Below are 20,762 nucleotides of genomic sequence, written 5' to 3'. Positions count from 1 at the left end.
CTCTGCCCTTGGGACCATGCTGGGCTTCCCCGGGACTGAGCATCTCAGTGCTAAAGCACATACATGTGTTGTGCCCCCTCTTGGATTCACTGGCCCTCACTACACTGAGAGAAGGAGAGCCCCGTGGGCTGGAGGCCAGGCAGTGAACTCAGGACAGAATGAAGACCCAAGCTGGGCCGGCCCAGCAACAGAAGAGCCATTAAACCCCGTGTCTCCGTGGCTACAAGCCTTCAAAGGAGCTCAGAGTTCCACCTCCACCTTGCTGTCTTCCATGATGCAGCTATTACACCGAAGTTCCACAGCATTTGTTATTTGCTCACTGGTTCACTCAACAGATATTTGTTAAGGGCTGCCTACGTGCTGAGAACAGAACAAAACTAAAACACGGGGCCTCCCGGGGCTCGCATTCTAGCATCACAAACAAGTCACACGTGACCTGCCAGATCAAGCATCACGGAGGGAAGCAAAGCAGGTGAACCCAGCCTGGGAGGAGGTGAGGGAGTCGCACGGCCTTCTGGGAGAAGAGCGGTGGGAAGACGAGGAGCAGGTGTGAAGCCGGGCGAGGCGACGGGGTGCAGGGCAAGGTGTGCAGCAGAGAGAGGTGGGGAGCGTGTGGGGGGATGGGGCGGGCAGGGAGGCGCACGGAGCCCTCTGGAAGATCTGAGCTCCACCTCGTAGTGGGCTCAGAAGCCGCAGGAGTGGCAGGGACTGGCCGGGGACATTGTGGCTTTTTTATTTTTTTTACTTCTGGAGTCTCTGATAACCAGTATTAACCAAGCTGTTCCATAAAACCCAAATTCTGGGAGGTACAATGGGGATAGAAAAAAAGAGAAGGGGGTTCTGTGGTCAAATAAGTTTTGTTTATTTTTTTAAGTTATTTATTTATTTTGAGAGAGAGAGAGAGAGCGCGCAAGCAGGAGAGGAGTAGGGAGAGAAAGAGAGAGAGAATCGTAAGCAGGCTCTGCACTGTCAGCACAGAGCTCGATTTGGGGCTCAAACTCATGAACCGAGAGATCATGACCTGAGCCGAAACTATGAGTCAGACGTTTAATCGACTGAGCCGCCCAGGTGCCCCGGTCAAATTTTAAGAATCGCTGCATGCCGTATCCTGTCTACACGACACCTACAGGATCCCAAGGAAGGAGTGTCCCAAGGAGCACACTCCGGAAAACCGTGTTTATGCCACCCTCCACCCTCCACTCTCCAATGGTAGCTGGCGTCACCTCCCAGGCTGACCGTGAGCTCCCCAAGTTCAGGTGCTGGGGTGTACATCCTTCCATTTCTGTTGGGTCGCCCACTACAACCAACGAGAGTACTGGGTCCCCCAGACTCGCAAAACAAAGCATGCAAAAGCAGAAGCCTCTGACTGGACGGCTGCCGACTTAAACTCCCTACCCAGTGGTAAATGTGCCCGTGAGAAACTTTCTACTCAGAGAAACTTCATCGCTTGGAATCTATAAACTGCCAAGTCCCGTTACCCGCACAGGGTCATCCAGCAAAGCTAGTGGCCCTTCAAGAACCTTCTGGATGATGACGAGGGCTGGGAGACTGAAATGTTTCATACATATGCAAAGACGTGCCCACAGACTGCTCTGGGGGTCATTCCAGCCGAGCCACATGCAGGCCCCTCTCCCTGCAGCACGAGAAACACCGGGAGGGACCATCACCGAAGGCTGCACCTGCACCTGGGAGTGGGAAGTGAGCCACTCAACAGGAAAAAGATGCAAACTCGTAAGAAAAAGGACCAAGACTGGCCAGTACAAGACACGTGGCGATGTTTATAAGGGAAATGCCCAAAGAGCATTTGCCCCCAGACTGACACACACACAAAGAGCCTAACGATGCACGGTCACAGGGGACGCACACAAGGGCGAAAAGAAACACGGAGGCGGAAGTGAAGACACACACACCAGGAAGGGCAAGTCTGCTCCCCAAGGAGCAGGCAGCCTTCCACGGGCTTCCGTCCCTGACGGGCAGCCTCTAAAGAGGTTTGTAGCAGGGATTTCAAAGCGATGCTGTCTGTGCGAATGAGAGTATGGCGCCCTCTCCTCGTCCCGCGGGCGGCACACAATCCGGGCCGACTGGGTACTCGGCCCGTGGCCTGCAATCTGAAGCTGCAGGCAAGGCCGCCCTGCACCGCCTGTGCAGGGGAGAAGAGTCCTGTGATCTCTGTCTCCGTCCCCATCTCTCCAGGATTTACGGGCCTGAGCGCACGAGGTTGGAACTTCATTCCAGGCTCAGCCGTGACAGGGACAAAACCAAGCCTGGGCTTGAGGAGCCGGAGAGAAGACAGCCAGGTCATCACATCCGTTAAGAAGCGTGAAGCCATCTCTGTTATAAAATGAGGCCAGAGATAAATTAAGCAATTTAAAAGAATAAATGTTTCTAAACCGTGGGGTACCACAAGTTCAAGAAAGGCTTGCGTTGAGGCAATTACCTCATCACAATAAATAACAGTAAATCAATCCACACTAATTGCTTTTCTTGCCAGAGCTTAGAAGACTCTTCAGCGTTCCTGGATTATTGATTTTTTTGTAATCGCTTGTGCTGTCAAAAATGTAATATTTCCAAAGAATATACCGCTCACTGCTAGACAGACAGAATTTTAATTTAACGTAAGACAATCCAATTTCCATTTTTCCCCCCCGAAGTGCTTAAAAAATCTAAAATACCAGGAAGCTGAAGACAGCATTACAGGTTTTCAGCAGAGACATTTCAGCTCAAACAAGTTAATAAATGGCTGACCGCCCCCCTCCTCGTCTTGGACCTTCCTCCTCCTCACACACCTACACACACACACACACACACACACACACACACGCACGCACACACATACAAAAGTGCTTAAAGAAAAAAAAAAAGGAGTAATCCCAGATTCTTCACTTTCATGCAAATTAAGAACTAAAAAGCAAAACAAACACCACGAACAGAAACCCTACCCTTCACTTCGTGCCTTCTTGATCCCACGGGTTTGGCAATTGACACTGAATGTGGGAAATGTTCCGCCTCCTAAATTTATACTCGGTCAGCACCTTGCTCACAGATCTTGCTTAAGTTCTGACAGCTACAACACAGAACTACAGGCTTATATAATCAAAGCAGTGAGGGGAAAAAAGGACAAGGGGGCCAAAATGTCCCTCCGCTTGGGATGACAATGAGAAAGGTGTAGAATCCTGGACAAAGAGCAGCTTTGTCCACAAAGAGGCAGCTTCACTACTTACTACTGTATCACTCTTGAGTGTGTTACTGAGCTGGACTCAGGCCTCAGTTTCCACATCTGTGAAATGGGACTATCATTCCCACAATATAGGAGTTCTGAGGCAAAATAAAGTAACTTTTATGTATAAATTTTATGTCTGTTACAGAAAATACTGCTGTAATGCCCAGCACATGACTATTATAAAAGGGACCAGTCCACCTGCCTTCTTTATTCTGCCACTAGATACATAACTAAACATGCCAACTTCTGCTGGAAATTTCTACAGAAAGGTGAAACCATCTCCCGGGTAATAGAAGTTATAGTAGAAAGAAAGCCACGAAGCCATAAGCAATGCCAGATGACTCAGCATTCTGAAGGACACTGAGAATTTCAGACTGAGGACCGATTTGGACTGTGTGTAAATGTGTGGTTCTGAACATTCTGCCTGTTTGAGATCATTTCCGTACTTTTACTCCCTTGCTCACGAAATTTAGAGTGGAATCCGGGAGTAAATTACTTACATAGCCACATCCTGGCTGACCTCATCCAAACACCACTTTTGTTCAAGTTAGCATCTAAGCCCCTTATGGATTCTGTGGGCTCAGCTGCCTGGTGTCTTCTTCTGGCTTCGAATGGACACACTGTGAACATGTCTGGGACTCATCCCATTATTGGGAATGCAACATGGGATTACACTATCTCCCTCTGACTTGTGGATATCAGGGAACTTTCTGGTTGCTATAGGTTTTCAAGGCGATAGGTTTTATATAACAGGATGATACTATATTAACGCCATTAAATCACGGCTTCTACAAAATGACGGAATTGGAATAATTAGCTGCTCTTCAGGGCTCTCACGGCACTCAGTATGTAACTTTCTTGTAGCGGTTAATACACTTGCTGCTGCTTTTCATACACATTGGGGTCTCCACACACTCGTGAGCCTGGCAGACAGAGGCCTGGCTTCATCCTGACATCCCCCGCCCCTGGCATAGTGCCTGGCACAGAGTGGGTACACAGAAAAGGCTGTTAAAGAAATGTCTAAGGGGCGCCTGGGTGGCACAGTCGGTTAAGTGTCCAACTTCAGCTCAGGTCATGATCTCGTGGTTGGTGAGTTCGAGCCCCGTGTCGGGCTCTGTGCTGACAGCTCAGAGCCTGCAGTCTGCTTGGGATTCTGTGTCTCCCCCTCTCTCTGCCCCTGCTCTGCTCACGTCCTGTGTCTCTCTGTCTCTTAATAATAAATAAACGTTAAAAAAACCGTAAAAGAAATGAGTAAACATTTCAGGTTTTGCATCAAAAATTCAGATGAAGTTTAGTACGTTTTGTACTTCCTCTGTCTCTTCAAACTCTGTGTGTTAAATTGCGAGGTGATGTCCTCCTCAAGGAATCCTGAGGGAAAGCTCATCAGTGGTAACAATATCAGCCCTTGAAATCTTCCTTACTCCTCAAGAGTTTTGTGAAAGTACCTCAGTTATGCAGATTTCAATTTGACAATAGACCAGCCCTTCCTCAGGCTTTTCATAACACAATTTTTTTAGGATTCAACTGGCTTTAGATTCCTATCAAATATCGATGAAGTTGAATAGTGTCTTTTCAAGATAACGAACTGGCTGGTTCCTGTTTAAAAGAACATACTGGTATAGGTTTGAAGGTCCTATGGCCGCAGGAGAGAGGGCCAGCCCTCACCTTCAGAAGGCCAGGGCAGAGGAATGACCACAGCCATTTGTCAGACTACCCAAGGCCGTGTTTCAGGAACGAGAGCGTCTAAAGTAAGAAGGAAGGGTCAGTAGTAAGTCACACTGAATAGTTTCCAAACTGTGCAGATAGTGAAAACTGCTGATTTCAGACTAATTTTTTTTTCTTTGCAGACTTGGCAAATTCATGCACCAAGTGTTTCACTTGCTTTTCAGAAGTCAGAAATCCTTGGTGCACTTGAAGCCACACAGAGCAAAGACCCAAAGGACAAGCTCCCTCTAGCACGGGGGCCCCGTGACGTGGCTCGGCGTAATGCAAAAAGTGGGTGGGCCCCACATTCGGGGAAGACAGGATCCGTGAAAGCTTGGACGGGTCTGGCAGTGCTGGGCAGCACCATCCAGGAGAGACGCTCACTCTGCCAGAAGGGGAACGTATGAATAACTCTACTCGGGAAATGCACCTGCTAAAAGGTTCTCTGTGCTAAGTGAGGTATGCATGTGGCCAAGTGTGTTTTATTTTTATTTATTTATTTTTTAATTTTTTTTTTTTAACGTTTATTTATTTTTGAGACAGAGAGAGGCAGAGCATGAACGGGGGAGGGACAGAGAGAGAGGGAGACACAGAATCGGAATCAGGCTCCAGACTCTGAGCCATCAGCCCAGAGCCCGACGCGGGGCTCGAACTCACAGACCGCGAGATCGTGACCTGAGCTGAAGTCGGACGCTTAACCGACTGCGCCACCCAGGCGCCCCTGGCCAAGTGTGTTTTAAAGGAATGTACCAGGGGCGCCTGGGTGGCTCAGTCAGATGAGAGTCCAACTTCAGTTCAGGTCATGATCTCACAGTTCGTGGATTCGAGCCCCACGTCAGGCTCTGTGCTGACAGCTCAGAACCTGGAGCCTGCTTCAGATTCTGTGTCTCCCTCCCTCTCTGCCCCTTCCCTGCCTCTCAAAAATAAATAAACATTAAAAAAAAATGTTTTAAGAGTAAATAATAAATAAAGGAATGTGCCGAATCAGGGGAATTAGGCAACTGGACACTGAATTAGGCAAACAGAACACATCACAGGCACCAAGAATATCAAACGAAAGTATGATAAAGAGGACACTGTGCACATACGACAATCTTCAGATGAAAAGAGACAGGAAGAAAACTGGGACGGAGTCTGGGCAGAAGTAACATTGGAGAACAGTGCCTCAAGCCCTCCAGGAAGCCTGCAACTAGCACTCACAACCTCTAAGTGACAAGAGGCACTGCCTCATCACCACGTTACCAGGAAGTTACAGGGGCGCCTGGGTGGCTCAGTCGGTTAAGCATCCGACTTTTGGTTTCCGCTCAGGTCACGACCTCACAGTTCAGGAGTCCGATCCCTGCATCAGGCTCTGCGCTGGGAGCACAGAGCCTGCTTGGGACTCTGTCTCAATCTCTCTCTCTCTCTCTCTCTCTCTCTCTCTCTCTCTCTCTCTAAGTAAAGAAAATTAAAAAAATAAAGAAGCTACAGAGTTTAGGTGTCTTGCCCAAGGCCACACAGGTAGCAAGTGGCAAGTCTGGATTCTAAGAACGTCTGACCACAAAGCCGTGATGCATAAAGTCAAACTAGAAAGCACTTAAGCTGCAAAGCAGGGGCTTGTGCCGAAGCTGCCTGCCATTGTTTCTCCCACTGACACGCTTCCAAGGGTCTGAGAAGCCCCGAGGTCTCCCCGGGCCTACTTGTGAGTGATGATGCGTGGAGAAAACCCTCGCCCGAAGCTGGCAGAGCTCCTGGTGACTGTGACTCCACTTCGATTACTCGTGACAGCAGCAGTCGGCCGCCTCACACACCCTCCTGGCTCCAGACTTCCAGCAAATTCCCACACATCCAGGGTGCGTGGGGGAGGGAGTCGACAGCCACGCTTACTGGGCACCTGCTCTGTGCACTGTCACAATCACACGGTGGGGCGTTCCTGCTTCCAGTCAGGGTGTCGAAAACCACAAAGGGCTGTTGCTCCCACGCAAACAACGTCAGACTGTCAGGGCACGAAGAGACGTAAGTGAACCGAATTCCAGAAGTGAGCAGACACTGCCTAGGAGAGAAGAGCCCGGTGGCTGCTCTCATCCCTGTGACCTACTCACCTTTTCCCTGTGAAATGGGGAACTTCAGCAGGTACAACAAGGGAGCAGGGCAGGAGAGGAGGGAGAGAAGCCACCCCAGCCCTCAGGGACTGGGTCTCACACATGGCAGTGAGGACCCCTGGCCCAAAGCAGGCGAGGGGAGGGGAAGTCCAGCACCACCCTTACGAAAGTGCAAAAGCCTTCACCGGGCACCCTGGCTCTCCCGAGGCTGGGCCGGGCAGAGAGGGGAGAGAGCTTCCCCAAGGAGAACGCTGGAGAGAAACAGGATCATCCCAGCACCTCGAAAAGCTGGCAGCCTGCCTGTAAAGCTGATAGGGAGCCCACATGGTTTGGAAAGCCAGCAGCTGTGCTGTGAAACAGAAAGCGAATCCTGGAGCCTCTCGCTGTGCTCAGATGCCCAGCCTTGCTGAAAGGAAAGACCCGATCCTTTTCCCAAAACATCTGACGACAGTGGAGAGCCGGCTCTGGAACTGCGACAGACTAGATTTATTCACTCCTGTGCTGGGAGAGACCCAAGACCACCCCCACGTTCCATGATTGGGTAGGAGGGCTCACAGGGTTCAGCATACAGATACTCACTGCTATCATTCCTTACAGCCAAAGGATGCAAAGCAAAATTTGCAAAGGGAAAAGGCATGCAGAGTCCAAGGGAAACCAGGCATAAGTTTCCAAGAGTCCTCTCCCAGCAGAGTCCCACCGGGCAGCCGAAATTCCCTTGCAACAAGCCGTCACAATACGTGTGAAATGGGACCAGCCTGGTAAGTTCATTGGAAGCTCCGTGCCAGGGTTTTATGGGGAACTAATCACAGGGGCAACTCTCTGCCTAGCACATACCAACACTCCAGACTCCCAGAAGGAAGCAGATATTCGGTGTGCACGATGCCATCTGGACAGGTTAGGCACAGGAAACTTCTCCTGTCAATGAGGGTTATGGGAAACCTTCCTATGTCCAAGGTCCAGATGCCAGCCAAGGGCCAAGCTTGTGAGCACACCTTTCACAGGCAGCAGTGAGGTCTGCCTATCATTCACTTGAAAATGATGAGACGGGGGCGCCTGGGTGGCGCAGTTGGTTAAGCGTCCGACTTCAGCCAGGTCACGATCTCGCGGTCCGTGAGTTCGAGCCCCGCGTCGGGCTCTGGGCTGATGGCTCAGAGCCTGGAGCCTGTTTCCGATTCTGTGTCTCCCTCTCTCTCTGCCCCTCCCCCATTCATGCTCTGTCTCTCTCTGTACCAAAAATAAATAAACGTTGAAAAAAAAAAATTAAAAAAAAAAAGAAAATGATGAGACAGGCAAAGAAGAAAATGTGATCCCAAATCAAGAAAAAAAAGTCAACAGAAACTGATGCACAGATAGCTCAGATACTTATATTTTTAGAAATAAGTATTTAAATAATGATGACAAATGTGTTCAAGGTTCAAATGAAAAACATGTGTGACCAGTTGATAAATCTTAGCAGAGATACAAAAACTATAAGAACCAAATGAAAATGCTAGAAATTAAAAAAAAAAAAAAATGAATAATTAGTTTGAGTATCTAGCAGATATGATGTATCGGGAAAAGGATAAGTAATCTTGAAAAAAGCTCAGTAGAGATCATATAAATTGAGGGGTACCTGGGTGGCTCAGTCGGTTAAGTATCCAACTCTTGATTTCGTCTCATGGTCATGAGATCAAGCCCCCAAACAGGCTCCATGCTAGGCATGGAGCCTGCTTAACATTCTATCTCTTAAAAAAAAAAAAAAAGGGGGGGGGGGGCGCCTGGGTGGCTCAGTCGGTTGGGCGTCTGACTTCAGCTCAGGTCACAATCTCACGGTCCGTGAGTTCGAGCCCCACGTCGGGCTCTGGGCTGATGGCTCAGAGCCTGGAGCCTGCTTCCGGTTCTGTGTCTCCCTCTCTCTCTGCCCCTCCCCCGTTCATGCTCTGTCTCTCTCTGTCTCAAAAATAAATAAACATTAAAAAAAATTAAAAAAAAGAAGAAGAAGAAGAAGAAGACTGAAAGAAATCATATAAACTGAAACACAAAAAGAAGATTTAAAGAGAGAGAGAGATCATTTGAATGCTGTGACATATCTAACAGGTTAATATATGATGTGTTACCATCCTGGAGGAGGGAAAACAAATAGAGAGGAAGTAATAATAAAGAGATAATGGCTGAGAAGAGAATGGTCTGAAACTGATGAACCGTATCGATCCACAAGATCCAAACCTCAACAAACCCAAGCAAAGTAAACACTAGGAAGCCATACCTAAACTTACTGATGTTAATATGATGAAAACCAAAGGAAGAGAGGAAAGTCTTAAAACCAGAGAAAAAAGGGCCCATTAAATATGGGGAGAAATGCTAAGGATTAGAAATAGCGAAGGACAAAACATAACAGAACAACATCTTTAGAGTGATGTCCCCCTACAAATCTACAGTCATCAAAATATTCTTCAAAAATGAACACGAAGATTTTCTAAACAGACAAAAGCTGAGATAATTTAACTCCAGCAAAAAAGCATATAACAAACGCGAGAAGTTCTCCAAACTAAAGGAAAGTTTATCAGATGGAAGTCTAGGCCTGCAAGAAAATATATAAAAAAATAAAGAACACCAGGGGCGCCTGAGCGGCTCGGTCGGTTGAGCGTCTGACTTCAGCTCAGGTCATGATCTCACGGTTCATGAGTTCGAGCCCAGCGTCAGGCTCAGTGCTGACAGCTCAGAACCTGGAGCCTGCTTCAAATTCTGTGTCTCCCTCTCTCTCTCTCCCCTTGCCTTCCCCTTCCTCAAAAATAAATAAAAACATTAAAAAATTTAAAAGGAACACCAGAAAACTAAATATATAAGGAAATACAAGACATTTTTAAAATTATATTTCCACATATATATTTTCAATATAACTGTATAAAAGCAAAGAATGATAAAGCTGTATGGAATTTATAACAAGTAGGAGTAACATACATGACTACCAGAGCACAAAAGGTAGGAGGGAAATAATACGAATTACAGTGTTTCATGCTTCTTACACTGTTCATGAAATAGTGTATCTGGAGCTAGCTAGAATGTATTACAACATAGATGCATAATATGATGTGTTTAGCAACCGCTTAAAAGAAAATAAATTGTAGCTAAATACCAAGACGGCACTTTTCAAGTGAGGTATGTCAAAACTTACATTAAATGTAAATGGACTAAGCACTCCAACGAAAGGGCAGGAACTGTCAGACTGGCCGTGTGCACACACACACACACACACACACACACACACACAGGCACAAACCAAGATCCAGCTATACGCTATTTACAGGAATACACTTTAAATACGCAGATTCAGACAGGACGTTTGCTTCCAAGTTCAAAAGCCAGCGAGGTGGCTGGTGGATTATGGTCCATGGACCCCCCCGCACCACAACCACATGAAAATGTACTGCATTCGAGGATACCTGCTGGCCTCCAGGCTCAGTGAGACTATCTCCTGGGCTTGGGAAACCGTTATCTGCACATTTGTCAAGATCTCAAGGTGGTCATGATATGGAGCAAAGAACTAATCTGGTGGGAAGGGTGGGCCAGAGGCCAGAAGTGGCCCGTTAACAAAAGAGCAAGCCTGAGATCCTCCAGCAACACCCGCCCGCCTTGTGCTGGCCAGCACAGGGCTGATGGGCCAGGTCTGCCCCAAGACATGAGGACACAGCCATTCTGGTCTCCTCCTTCAAATCAACCCCTCCTTCTGAAAGTCGCCTTTGAAATAATGACATCACTGTTCCCATTTTCCAAATAAGGAGGCAGTGGCCCTAGAAGGCAAGGGATCAAAATCCCGAGAGGTCATCTAGTTAGTAAGTAGCGGCCATCAAGATTTTAATCCTTCTCTGCCACTCCAAAGCCACAAATAACAACAATGGAAATAAAATAACATCAACATCTAAAGATACATCCGAAGAAAACATAATACCTAGAAAATGTTTAGAATAAATGACTTGCAAACATAAATTTAAGCTCACTAAAAGGAAAATAAACCAAGATCAGGCTGGGTTTTGTGGTTGTTGTTGTTTGGCTTATAGTTTTTTTTTTTTTAGAAACTGGGGTCATTTTTAAAGACAGGGAAGGGGAAAAGATCCAACATTTCATCATCCACCATGCACTATACCCACTACTCATAAAACAGTATCACTTTTAGCATCTCCAACACCAGGGAAAGATATTACCGTCAGCATTTTTAAGACAACAGAATTATACAGAGAAGTTAAATTAAACAGACTGCAAGTGACACAGCCAGGATTTGAACCTGAGTCTGTCTGGTTCTAAATCCTGGGTTTTTCTGCAATACCTCCGTGCTCTTGGAGATTTTCAAGAGCAAAACAGAATCTCAATGAACTACCAAAGAGCAATCTGTCACCGCCTTCCCAAGACAATGTGAGGGTGACGAGCAGGGTTACCATTCTGCTTTGACACTGGGTCGTTTCTAAAAGATCATTTTTATTTAAAGGTTTGCTTCTTACTTAAATTTACTGAACAGGCAAAACATTCACTTCACCCAGTTCAAACATTACACACAGGGAAAAGTCCCACCTCGAGCCTCGGCCTCCCATCTACCCAGTCCCAGCCCTCCCTACCCAACCGCACAGTTTCTTTATTTTGTGCATAAGCCTTAAGAAGCTTTAAAGTAGACATAAATAAATACAAATACATCTTTGCCCTTTCTTACCTCAAAGGCAGCATTACTATGTCCTTCTAAAGCTTGCTTTTTCTACTTTGTTACATAATATCTTTCCAGGGAAGGAAGTCAAGGGCCTCCTTATACTGTTTTTGTAGCTGTGCAGCATTCTGTTGTTTGGATGTGCCCCTGTTTATTTAAGACTTACTCTATCCACAAACATTTCACTTATCTTCAATGAATAATACCACATAGTCATCATTTCGGGACGTCAGCAAGTGCATCCGTAAGATCAGATCACTTCTTACAAGAGGCAAGCCAACAGCTTATGCCACCTGCAGCTGGGACCCTTTACAGCCCCAATGGCAAGGCATGAAAAAGGCTCTCTCCTCACGGCCTTACCAACAGACTCTGCTATCAAACCTGGGAATGTATACTCATCTGATAAGCAAATCAATGGTATCTTAGTATGCTTTCACTTTATTATTTTTTTTTTATTATCAGTGATGTTAGACACCTTATCACATACCCAAGAGCTATTTGACCTGTTCTCTTTACCTATTTTTCAACTGGGCTTCCTGGAGCAGTTTATTTTTAATATGAGACAATCATTGATACAAGTAAGACAAACATTATAAAGCCAATTATCATTAGAACTCCAGGTGCTCAATCAATATTTTCCTTCTTGGGTTTGGAAAAATACTACCTTCAAGAACCATTCTCTGGCTTTGATATCTAACAAGTGCACTGAGAAAAATCAGGAATAATTTCCTAGAATGAATGGGTGAGTCAACTAGGATAGCAAACAAGCCAGGGAGGGAAGAGTGACCCCAAACCAGCTAAAATAGTGGATTTGTGGCACCATTTTTATACAGGGTTGTGATGCAAGCCCCAGCCTGCCTTTCCTCTGACACTCATCTAGCCATTTCCTTCCTCCTCAGTCTCCTGTCTCTCCTCCCTCTCTCTCTCTCCCTCTCTCCCTCCCTCCCTCCCTCATCAGCACCTCCACCCCAACCTCAACATCTCTCACAACAGGAAAGAAAATAGCACAACTCTGCTTTTTAGAATCAGTAATTACAATCCAATTTCAGAGGCTCCATGAATGCCAGCATGTAACTCTCAAGTGCAGCACATAATGATACATACAGAGCTAGCAAAAACAAGCATCCTCTTTACATAAGTATCCCTTTAAACGAAAAGGTAAAACTTTATTTAAAAATAAAGTTATTCAACAGAATGAAGAGATGAGCTGCAGACTAAGAGAAAAGATTTGCAAAGATGTATCTGATAAAGGACTGTTTTCCAAAGTACATAAACTCTTACAACTTGGCAATAAGAAAATGAACAACCCGAGTAAAAAATGAGCGAAAAGCCTGAACAGACCCAACACTAAAGCAGAAAAACAGATGACGAGCAAGCACAGGGAAGATGCACCACTGTGTATGTCATCAGGGAAATACAAATTAAAGCAAGACTGAGGTGATACACCTCACAGCTGTCAGAGTGGCCCAAGTCCAGAACACTGACAACACCAAATGCTGGTAAAGATGTGGAGCAACAGGAACTCTCACGCACTGTTAGAGGGGATGCAAAATGGCACAGTCACTTTGGAGGACAGTGTGGCCGTTTCTCGCAGAGCTAAACATACTCCTACCACACGATCTGGCAATCACAGCCCTTAGTGTTTACCTAAAGGAGTTAGGAAATTATGTCTGCACACACTGTTTAAGCAGTTCTATTCATAACTGCCAAAACTTGGAAGCAACCGAGATGTTCTTCAGTAGATGAGTGGGTAAATGAACTGTGGCCCGTCCAGATAATGGAATATTACTCAGCACTAAAAAGAAATGAACTCTCAAGTCATGAAAAGATATGGAGAAACCTTCAATGTATATTACTGAGTGAAAAAGCCAGTCTGAAAAGGCTACAGACTGTATGATTCCAACTCTAGGACATTCCTTAATAGGCAAAACTGCGGAGACAGTAAGAGTTCGTGGTTGCCAGGGCAGAAGGGAGAGGGAGGGATGAACGGGAAGAGCACAGAGGACTTGCAACGCAGCGAGATCACTCTGCATGAGAACCTTAATGGTGGATACGTGTCATGATACATCGGTCAAAACCCAAAGAGAACACCAACGCTGAGCCTTAATGTAGAGTATGGCCTTGGGCGAGCATGATGTAGCACTATAGATTCCTCCGTTGTGACAAGTGTACCAGTCTGGTGGGGATGTTGGAAATGGGGGAGGCTGTGTGTGGGGAGCAGGGCCAGAAGGCACATGGGAACTCTCTGTGCTTTCCTCTCAACGGTGCTGTGAATCTAACACTACTTGAAAAATACTTTATTAAGGGGCGCCTGGGTGGCGCAGTCGGTTAAGCGTCCGACTTCAGCCAGGTCATGATCTCGCGGTCCGTGAGTTCGAGCCCCGCGTCGGGCTCTGGGCTGATGGCTCAGAGCCTGGAGCCTGTTTCCGACTCTGTGTCTCCCTCTCTCTCTGCCCCTCCCCCGTTCATGCTCTGTCTCTCTCTGTCCCAAAAATAAATAAACGTTGAAAAAAAAAAAAAAACTTTATTAAGAAAGAAAGAAGACTGGTAAAATCCAACTGAGGCCTGCAGTTTAGTTTATAGTAGGATACCAAAGTCCATTTCCCAGTTTTGACAGCAGTCTATGGTTAAAGAAGACGTTATCATCGAGGGAAGAGGCGGGGATAGGTACCTGGGAAATCCGCCAGACTTTAGGGGAGTCTAAAGTTATTTTAGGAGCGCCTGGGTGGCTCAGTCAGTTGAGCATCCGATTCTTGATTTCGGCTCAGGTCATGATCCCAGGGTCGTGGGATCAAGCCCTGCGTCAGGCTCGCCACTGAGTGTGGAGCCTACTTGAGATATTCTCTCTCTCTCTCTCTCTGTCTCCCTCTCTGTGTCTCTATCTCTCTCTGTCTCTCTCTCCCTCTGCCCCTCTCCCCCTCTAAAATAAAATTAAAAGTAAATAAATAAATAATTTTAAAATAAAACTTTTTAAATGAAATAAAGTCACTTGTTATCATGTGTAAGGAGATCACCACTGGGTCACCTAGCCCCATCATTGAGAACATTTCTCTCAACAGAGTTGTGGGTTCACGCAGCCCAACAGAGAGAGAGAAAACTGAACGAGGGGAGTCCAGCCCGTGATCGCATCGCCTTCCTGGGCGGCATGCTGGCTTATTTATTTGCAAGGAAGCAAAGAGTTGAGCAGCTAGAGGGAGGGAACGAGCCCATTTTGTTTGGAGGCCCCTGGCTCCGTGGCAGCCCCACCCCAGTGCAGGCATCTTCCTGGGCAAGTGCTTAGGACTGACAGCGTCAGTTCCACCCCCGGGAATGCATTTTAATTACAGCTGCCAAGAAGCACATGTAACACCCTGGCTGCCTACAAATTCTCAGTGGTTTCATGGGCTTCGTGCCACGTTTTACAGTCCTTTCGATATCACGATGACCTGGAAATGCTCTCGGCATGAAGACGTCCATCGTGGAGTTACTTTTAACGGCAAAAACTGGAAACAACCAAACTTTCCAGTTACAAGGGGAATGGGTAATTAAACTGTGGCACTCATCCTTAAGCAGCCGTTGAAAGTAGTTTTACAGTAAGTATATTTTCATAAAATGGGAAAATGCCTATGAAGTGATAATTTAAAAAAGGCAATATTTATAATGTCCTAATCAGGCAGCCTCTCCAGCCCTGCCTTCGACTGGGAGGCTATTCTAACTCAAACGCAAAGTATTCTTAGCAAACCATCTGGCCACTCATTTAAGCTGCATTCTCTAATAGAGCTTTATCGGCGGCAAAGCTGATGTTTTAATCTCCACCCAAAAATGCTCATTTACAGTAAGACCTCAATTACATCTAAAAAAAATTAATATATCCAAAAATTCTACAAAGAAAGGGAACGAAAAGCGCTTTCCAAATCTTATTTAGTGAACACATATTATTCTTAAAATAAATAAATAACAACATGCAATTTTAAAAGGCAATACAAGAGTTTGCCCTTATTACAGTGTTTCCTGACACAAATTATACATTGCAAATTATACATCTAGATCTAGAAAACCAAACTGGTTTCCTTTTGAAAGTCAACTGCAATAGATTAGTAGTGTCTGCACAAAGGCTTTGAGGCCCCATCGAGGACTTGTAAAACAGAGGGGCCTGATTTCTTAGTAATGTTTGCCACTGGTAGGCAGAGGGAGTGTGCGACCACACAGACTGTGTATTTTTAGATTTTGATAGAAATCTGCCAGGGAGCAGATGCAAAAGGAAGAAAACAGAGCAGGGCGGGGCGGGATACAGCAGGGGGAATAATGCCTCCGCAAAGATGTCCAAGTCCTGATGTCTGGAAGCTTGCATGACAAAGAGAAGTTAAGACCACAGGTAGGACTGAGGCTGTTAATCATCTGACCTTAAGGTACGGACCTTCTCCTGGGCCATCCACGTGGGCCCACAGGTGAAAGGTCCTCAAAGGTGAAAGGCGGAAGGGAGGCAGAAGAGAGTCAGAGCAGAGGTGGGATGCTGTGTTGCTGGCTTTCAAGATGGAGGGGTGAGGCCAGGAGCCAAGGAGTGCAGGTGGCCTCCAGAAGCTAGAAAAGGGACGGGGATGGATTTTCTCCGAGAGCCTCCCGAAAGAACGTGGCCCTGCCGTCACCTGGCCATTCGGTGAGACCCGTGCTGGAATTCGGAACTGCACGATAATGCCCGGTGGTGTTCGGCTGCCAAGCTGGAGGTGTTGGTTACAGCAGTGACAGAAAACTATGATAGCGACCAAAGGGAAGGGTGATAACCTGTCAGCGTGAATAAGGGTGGTTGGCGGGAACCAGCTTCGTTTTGCTTTGTCAGTCCCAGTCTCGTGAGAAACACCAGAGAACCCAGCCCGGAGGAGGAGAGAGGCCAAGGTCTGAGTGGTTCTCGCTCCAGCGGGGGCAGGGCACCTGAAGCCCCAGGAAGCCCGTAGGAACCGGAGTTGACCCCAAGGCCAGCTTGGCCCCATGACTCCCAAGGTCCCAGCAGCGCCTGGTAGCTGTGTGACAGCCGGAAACAGTTGAGAACTACACAGGAAGGGACAGCGGAGCTCAAACCATCCTCAAGTCCACTTCCTCTGCACGCAAGCCAAAGATGCTACAAAGCTGAGAAAGAAAGCAGTGAGGATTCCGGGGCAGAGAGACCGTCCAGCTGCACCTGCTTGGTGAAGGAAAAGGTTCCGCACGGAGAACCAAGGAACAAATGAAAAATCTGGTTCCAATCCTGGGAGAGTGAGGACAGTAAATAACCTTGCTTGGTCCAACTTTCTTGTCTACAGAGCGAGGGCCACCCCAGCGATCTGTTCCCAGCACCCAAACTGCGCTGTCTACGACAGCCCAGGGTCCCCCAGAGAAACACATCTGTGGCTGTGAAACCTGAGACAACACTCTTCACTTTAATCCTGTTCAAAATCTGCAGGACGCTCATGAACCTCCTGCCACCCCCACAAGTTGACGTGCCAGTCCTGCCTGTGAAACACAGGTCCACTAAGGCCACAGTACAGTAGCTAGGCAGGCAACAGGTGCGGGGCCCTCACGGTTTCCTGTGTGCCCCCCCACCAAAGAGAATTACTGAGAAGACACGGTGGGAGAACCCCATGCCTTGGACTCGGAGGCCAAGTGCAAGTTCTGGCTCCTTCACTTCCTGGATGTTTAATGCACAAAAGCCCGTAACCCCTCTGAGCCACTGGGTTTCTTAACTAAATGAGGCAAGATCCTGAGAACTCCTCTCTCGCAAGGCTGTTCTGAGCATCAGAAGAGTTTGCCAGTGAAAGGGAGGGGGAGGGGGCGGGTCCTCGTCCCCTCAGAGCGGTCACGACACAGGTAGGTCAGTATTACAACAGTGACTGACATCTGTAGATACGGGCATGGCAGACAAGCCTGACAGGTGATCGCGTACCTTCTCTGGGGTTCTATCAAACAGGGATGATAGCGTCCTCTGTCGGGGAGGTGCGAGCTGATGCAGAGCGTAGGCATACAGTAGAGGCTCAGTAAACGCAGCCTGCCGGTGTGGCGGCCCACAGCCCCTCCCACGTGCTACGTTCTCCAGGTTTTGGGGTGCACAGTCTCCACAAACATTTCAGGGCGCCCTGTTTTCCATCACCATGCGTACATGCGGGAGCGGCAGCGGTTTTCAGGTTGAGTTGCCAGTGCTGAGCAGAAGTCTCTATGGGACAAGTTCACCGGACCGCGGTTCTTGTGGTCCGTAAGTGCGGCACGAGCAGCGGCCAGGTGGAAATCAGCGGGTACGTTAAAGACAGATCAGCTACAGCTACGAAACGAGCATGAGCACCACAAGCTCCAGAGCCGCGGCGACCCGCCGGGCACCGCACAGACACCAAGTCTAGCTCTCTGGGGGGGGCATCGTCACACCTGCTGTGCCGGGGACACACCGGAGGCCAGCCAGGACCTGAAGCAGCCCTCCTTACAGCTCATATCCTCTCCTCTAAAGCGCTGTGGGTCTCCACAGTGAGAGCAGGCCTCTTCCCCGGCCTTTGCAGCGTCACACACAGTCCCTCCCTGGACCTGGTCTCCAAGGGGCAGAGAAATGCCACACTTCTGGAGGGGGGGGGGGCACACCACGACACGAGTTCTGCCCCAGGCTCCACGTGTATGAGCTACGGGGGCCCGGGAGCGAGGGGAACCCCCCAAAGAGTGACCTCTCCACTCTGCCGCGCTACGTACTCGCAGCGTGAGCACGGGCCCCACGTGCCGAGTCCTCTCACCTTGAAGGAGGCGTGCTGTTCCATGTGCCGCAGCAGCTGGGGCTTCTGGGCTGCCGTGTAGTCACACACCGTGCACTTGAACTGCTTCCCTGGAAACAAGGGAGGACAAGGTGAGCGAGTGCGTCAAGGGCCAGGCACGGAACCAGGTGCACGAGGATGCCCCTTGCCGTGTGGGTAGTCCAGAACCTCCGGGGGGACAGTCTGCACGAGCACAGACACAAGGCAGCACAGCACACTCTGTCCACACAAGTGGCAACACAAAGGGGCTGGCCGTGGAGGGAGAAAAACAGCCGGCCGTGCCTGGGGGCGGGGGGGGGGGACCCCACGAGCAACGACATCTGAGCAGGCTCCTAAAGGAAGGGTAAGGTGTCTAAAGTGTGTCTGGCCGACTAGAGAAAAGAGGTGCACACGGCGAGCACAGAGGTGGGGACCCTGGGTGCCCAGGACACCGGAATAGCTGGGTCTTCCTTCCAGGACCTAAAGCGCAAGGTCTACGGTGGGGCAAGCACTGGCCCCGGAGAGGCTGTGGGGCCGGAGCACCGAGGGCCTGTGGCACGTGACCGAGAGCGTCGCACCGTCCCCAAGAGCCAGGAGAATGCAGAGCCCCTGAGCAAGGCAGCAAGATGTGTGTCTGGAATCCCTACCTTGGTGGGGACATGAAAGGCAGGTCTGGGGGGATGCTAGAAAGAAACTGCACAGAAGCAGAAAACACTGCTCTTTGGGCGATACGCAGGCATTCGTTACTGGGATGAACCAGCCCACAATTTATTTGTGAAGACAAATGAATGGATATATGGGCACACTACCTTTTTTTACCCCTGGTTAGCAGAAGCAAAACCAGTGGCACAGACGCACGACCCAATATAAACCTGACCTACTTCTGGTAGCGGTCAGTTGCTCACCCAGCGGTTTCCAAGGGCACGAGCCCATCGGGGAGCCAGGAGCACAGCCACGGCACGTGGTAGCACAGAGCCACTGGCCCCTCCCAGGGGCCCGGCGCTTCTCTCCTTCTCAGAGGAGCCGGGTGAGGGTTCCCTCCCTCTGCAGCCTGCAGCCTCCCGTCCGATGCTCTCTCAAACCAAGTGAAAATGCCTCACGGCACCAGTCACCGGAAAGCCGTTCTCACCAAGGAAAACCCGTGATGCCCAGCCAGTGGCGGGTCTCAGTCCATCAGACTGGACTCTGCTAACAGGCCAGCATCCTCGGTGTCGGCGAGGCATTCTCTCCCAACCACGCCTTTTACACACCCGCATTCCACAACAACACTCCGGCCCACGCTCCACTCTTCTCCTGCTACAAGCGTCCCTGCGTATAACCTTCCCCTGTGGACTTCTGCAAACCTTTAATGCCAAAATCTGTACCTTCCACTCTGACTCTCCTTCATTCTTCTGCGTCTTCGACCCTTCCCCGATCTTGAGACCTGAGTATCCAACTGTCTGCCGGACTAGTGCTTAGCTGACCCAAAGGTGCTAAATTGGACGTATTCTCTTCCCCATCAACTGGGTCCTATCTCCAGCCCCCGTAGTTCCTCGCCGTCACCCCACCCCCCACACTGATCACTAAGTCAGAGACCTCGTAGCCTTCCTCAACATCTCCGTGACCCCAGCTGCGCTCACCTCAGTTTTTCAGCCCTGATCTCACCTCCTAAATATTCCTATTTCTCTGGTGCGATACCTCCACACTGGTGGAGGCCCTCCTCATTTCTTCCCTGAACAAGGGAAAAGCCTCTAACCCGGTGTCCTTGCCTTCGGGCAACTCTCCCATCCATCTGTCATCCACCCATCCATCTATCCATCAATTAACCGCTCGTCCCCCCACCTACCCAGCCTTCCTCCTCCTCCCTCCGTCCGTCATCCATCCATCCACACGGATGCCCGTCCTCCATCCAGATGATCTCGCACATAAGCTCTCCCACAGCCCTTCCTGCATACCCACCAATGACTCCAACAGGCAGAACAAATTTGAAGTTTCAGACCGAGGCCCAGAAGACCCCACAGAACCGAACTTCCCGGACCTGACCCTTCTCTCTGACTTCCACCCTGCATGTTAGGAAGTCTTTCTGTTCTGGCAACGTTCTGCCGAGCCTTTGCTAACGATTTCCGTGCCTGGGGTGCACTGCCTCTCGGCATCTGGCCATTCTCCACTGTAACTCACAACTCAAGTTGAACAACATCTCTGGCGACGGGCCTAGGAGTGAGCTTCCCACCTCCTTCTCCCACATACCCTCTCCACATCCACATGCTCCTGTCCGTGCCCGACTCTAAGCATCACCACTGCCTGGCCACAAGCCTGGGCTGCTTTGGCTGCCCCCAGGGACCGTGTCTTCTCCATCCCGGCACCCCCAGGGCCTGAGTGCACGGCAC

General features: G+C 48.9%; 1 protein-coding gene across 7 annotated transcripts in view; it reads right to left on the bottom strand.

Moving 5' to 3' along the window:
- ZFAT (zinc finger and AT-hook domain containing) overlaps positions 1–20,762 on the bottom strand; it is a 350,430-nt gene that overhangs the window by 116,159 nt on the left and 213,509 nt on the right. For 6 of the 7 annotated variants that reach the window (XR_006706155.1, XM_045453585.1, XM_045453587.1 and 3 more), the window contains one exon: positions 18,400–18,488. Coding sequence is in view for 6 of the 7 variants with exons in the window: in XM_045453585.1 (XP_045309541.1) it covers positions 18,400–18,488 (89 nt within the window). In the remaining variant the exon portion in view is untranslated. Of the gene's footprint in view, positions 1–17,649; positions 17,841–18,399; positions 18,489–20,762 lie in introns of those variants that run through there. The other variant, XM_045453588.1, reaches the window with a different exon arrangement.

Source organism: Leopardus geoffroyi, chromosome C3, assembly GCF_018350155.1.
Source record: "Leopardus geoffroyi isolate Oge1 chromosome C3, O.geoffroyi_Oge1_pat1.0, whole genome shotgun sequence".
In the NCBI taxonomy this organism is placed as follows: Eukaryota; Metazoa; Chordata; class Mammalia; order Carnivora; family Felidae; genus Leopardus; species Leopardus geoffroyi.
Note: the sequence above shows the minus strand (reverse complement) of the source record. Positions and strands in the feature narration are given on the sequence as shown.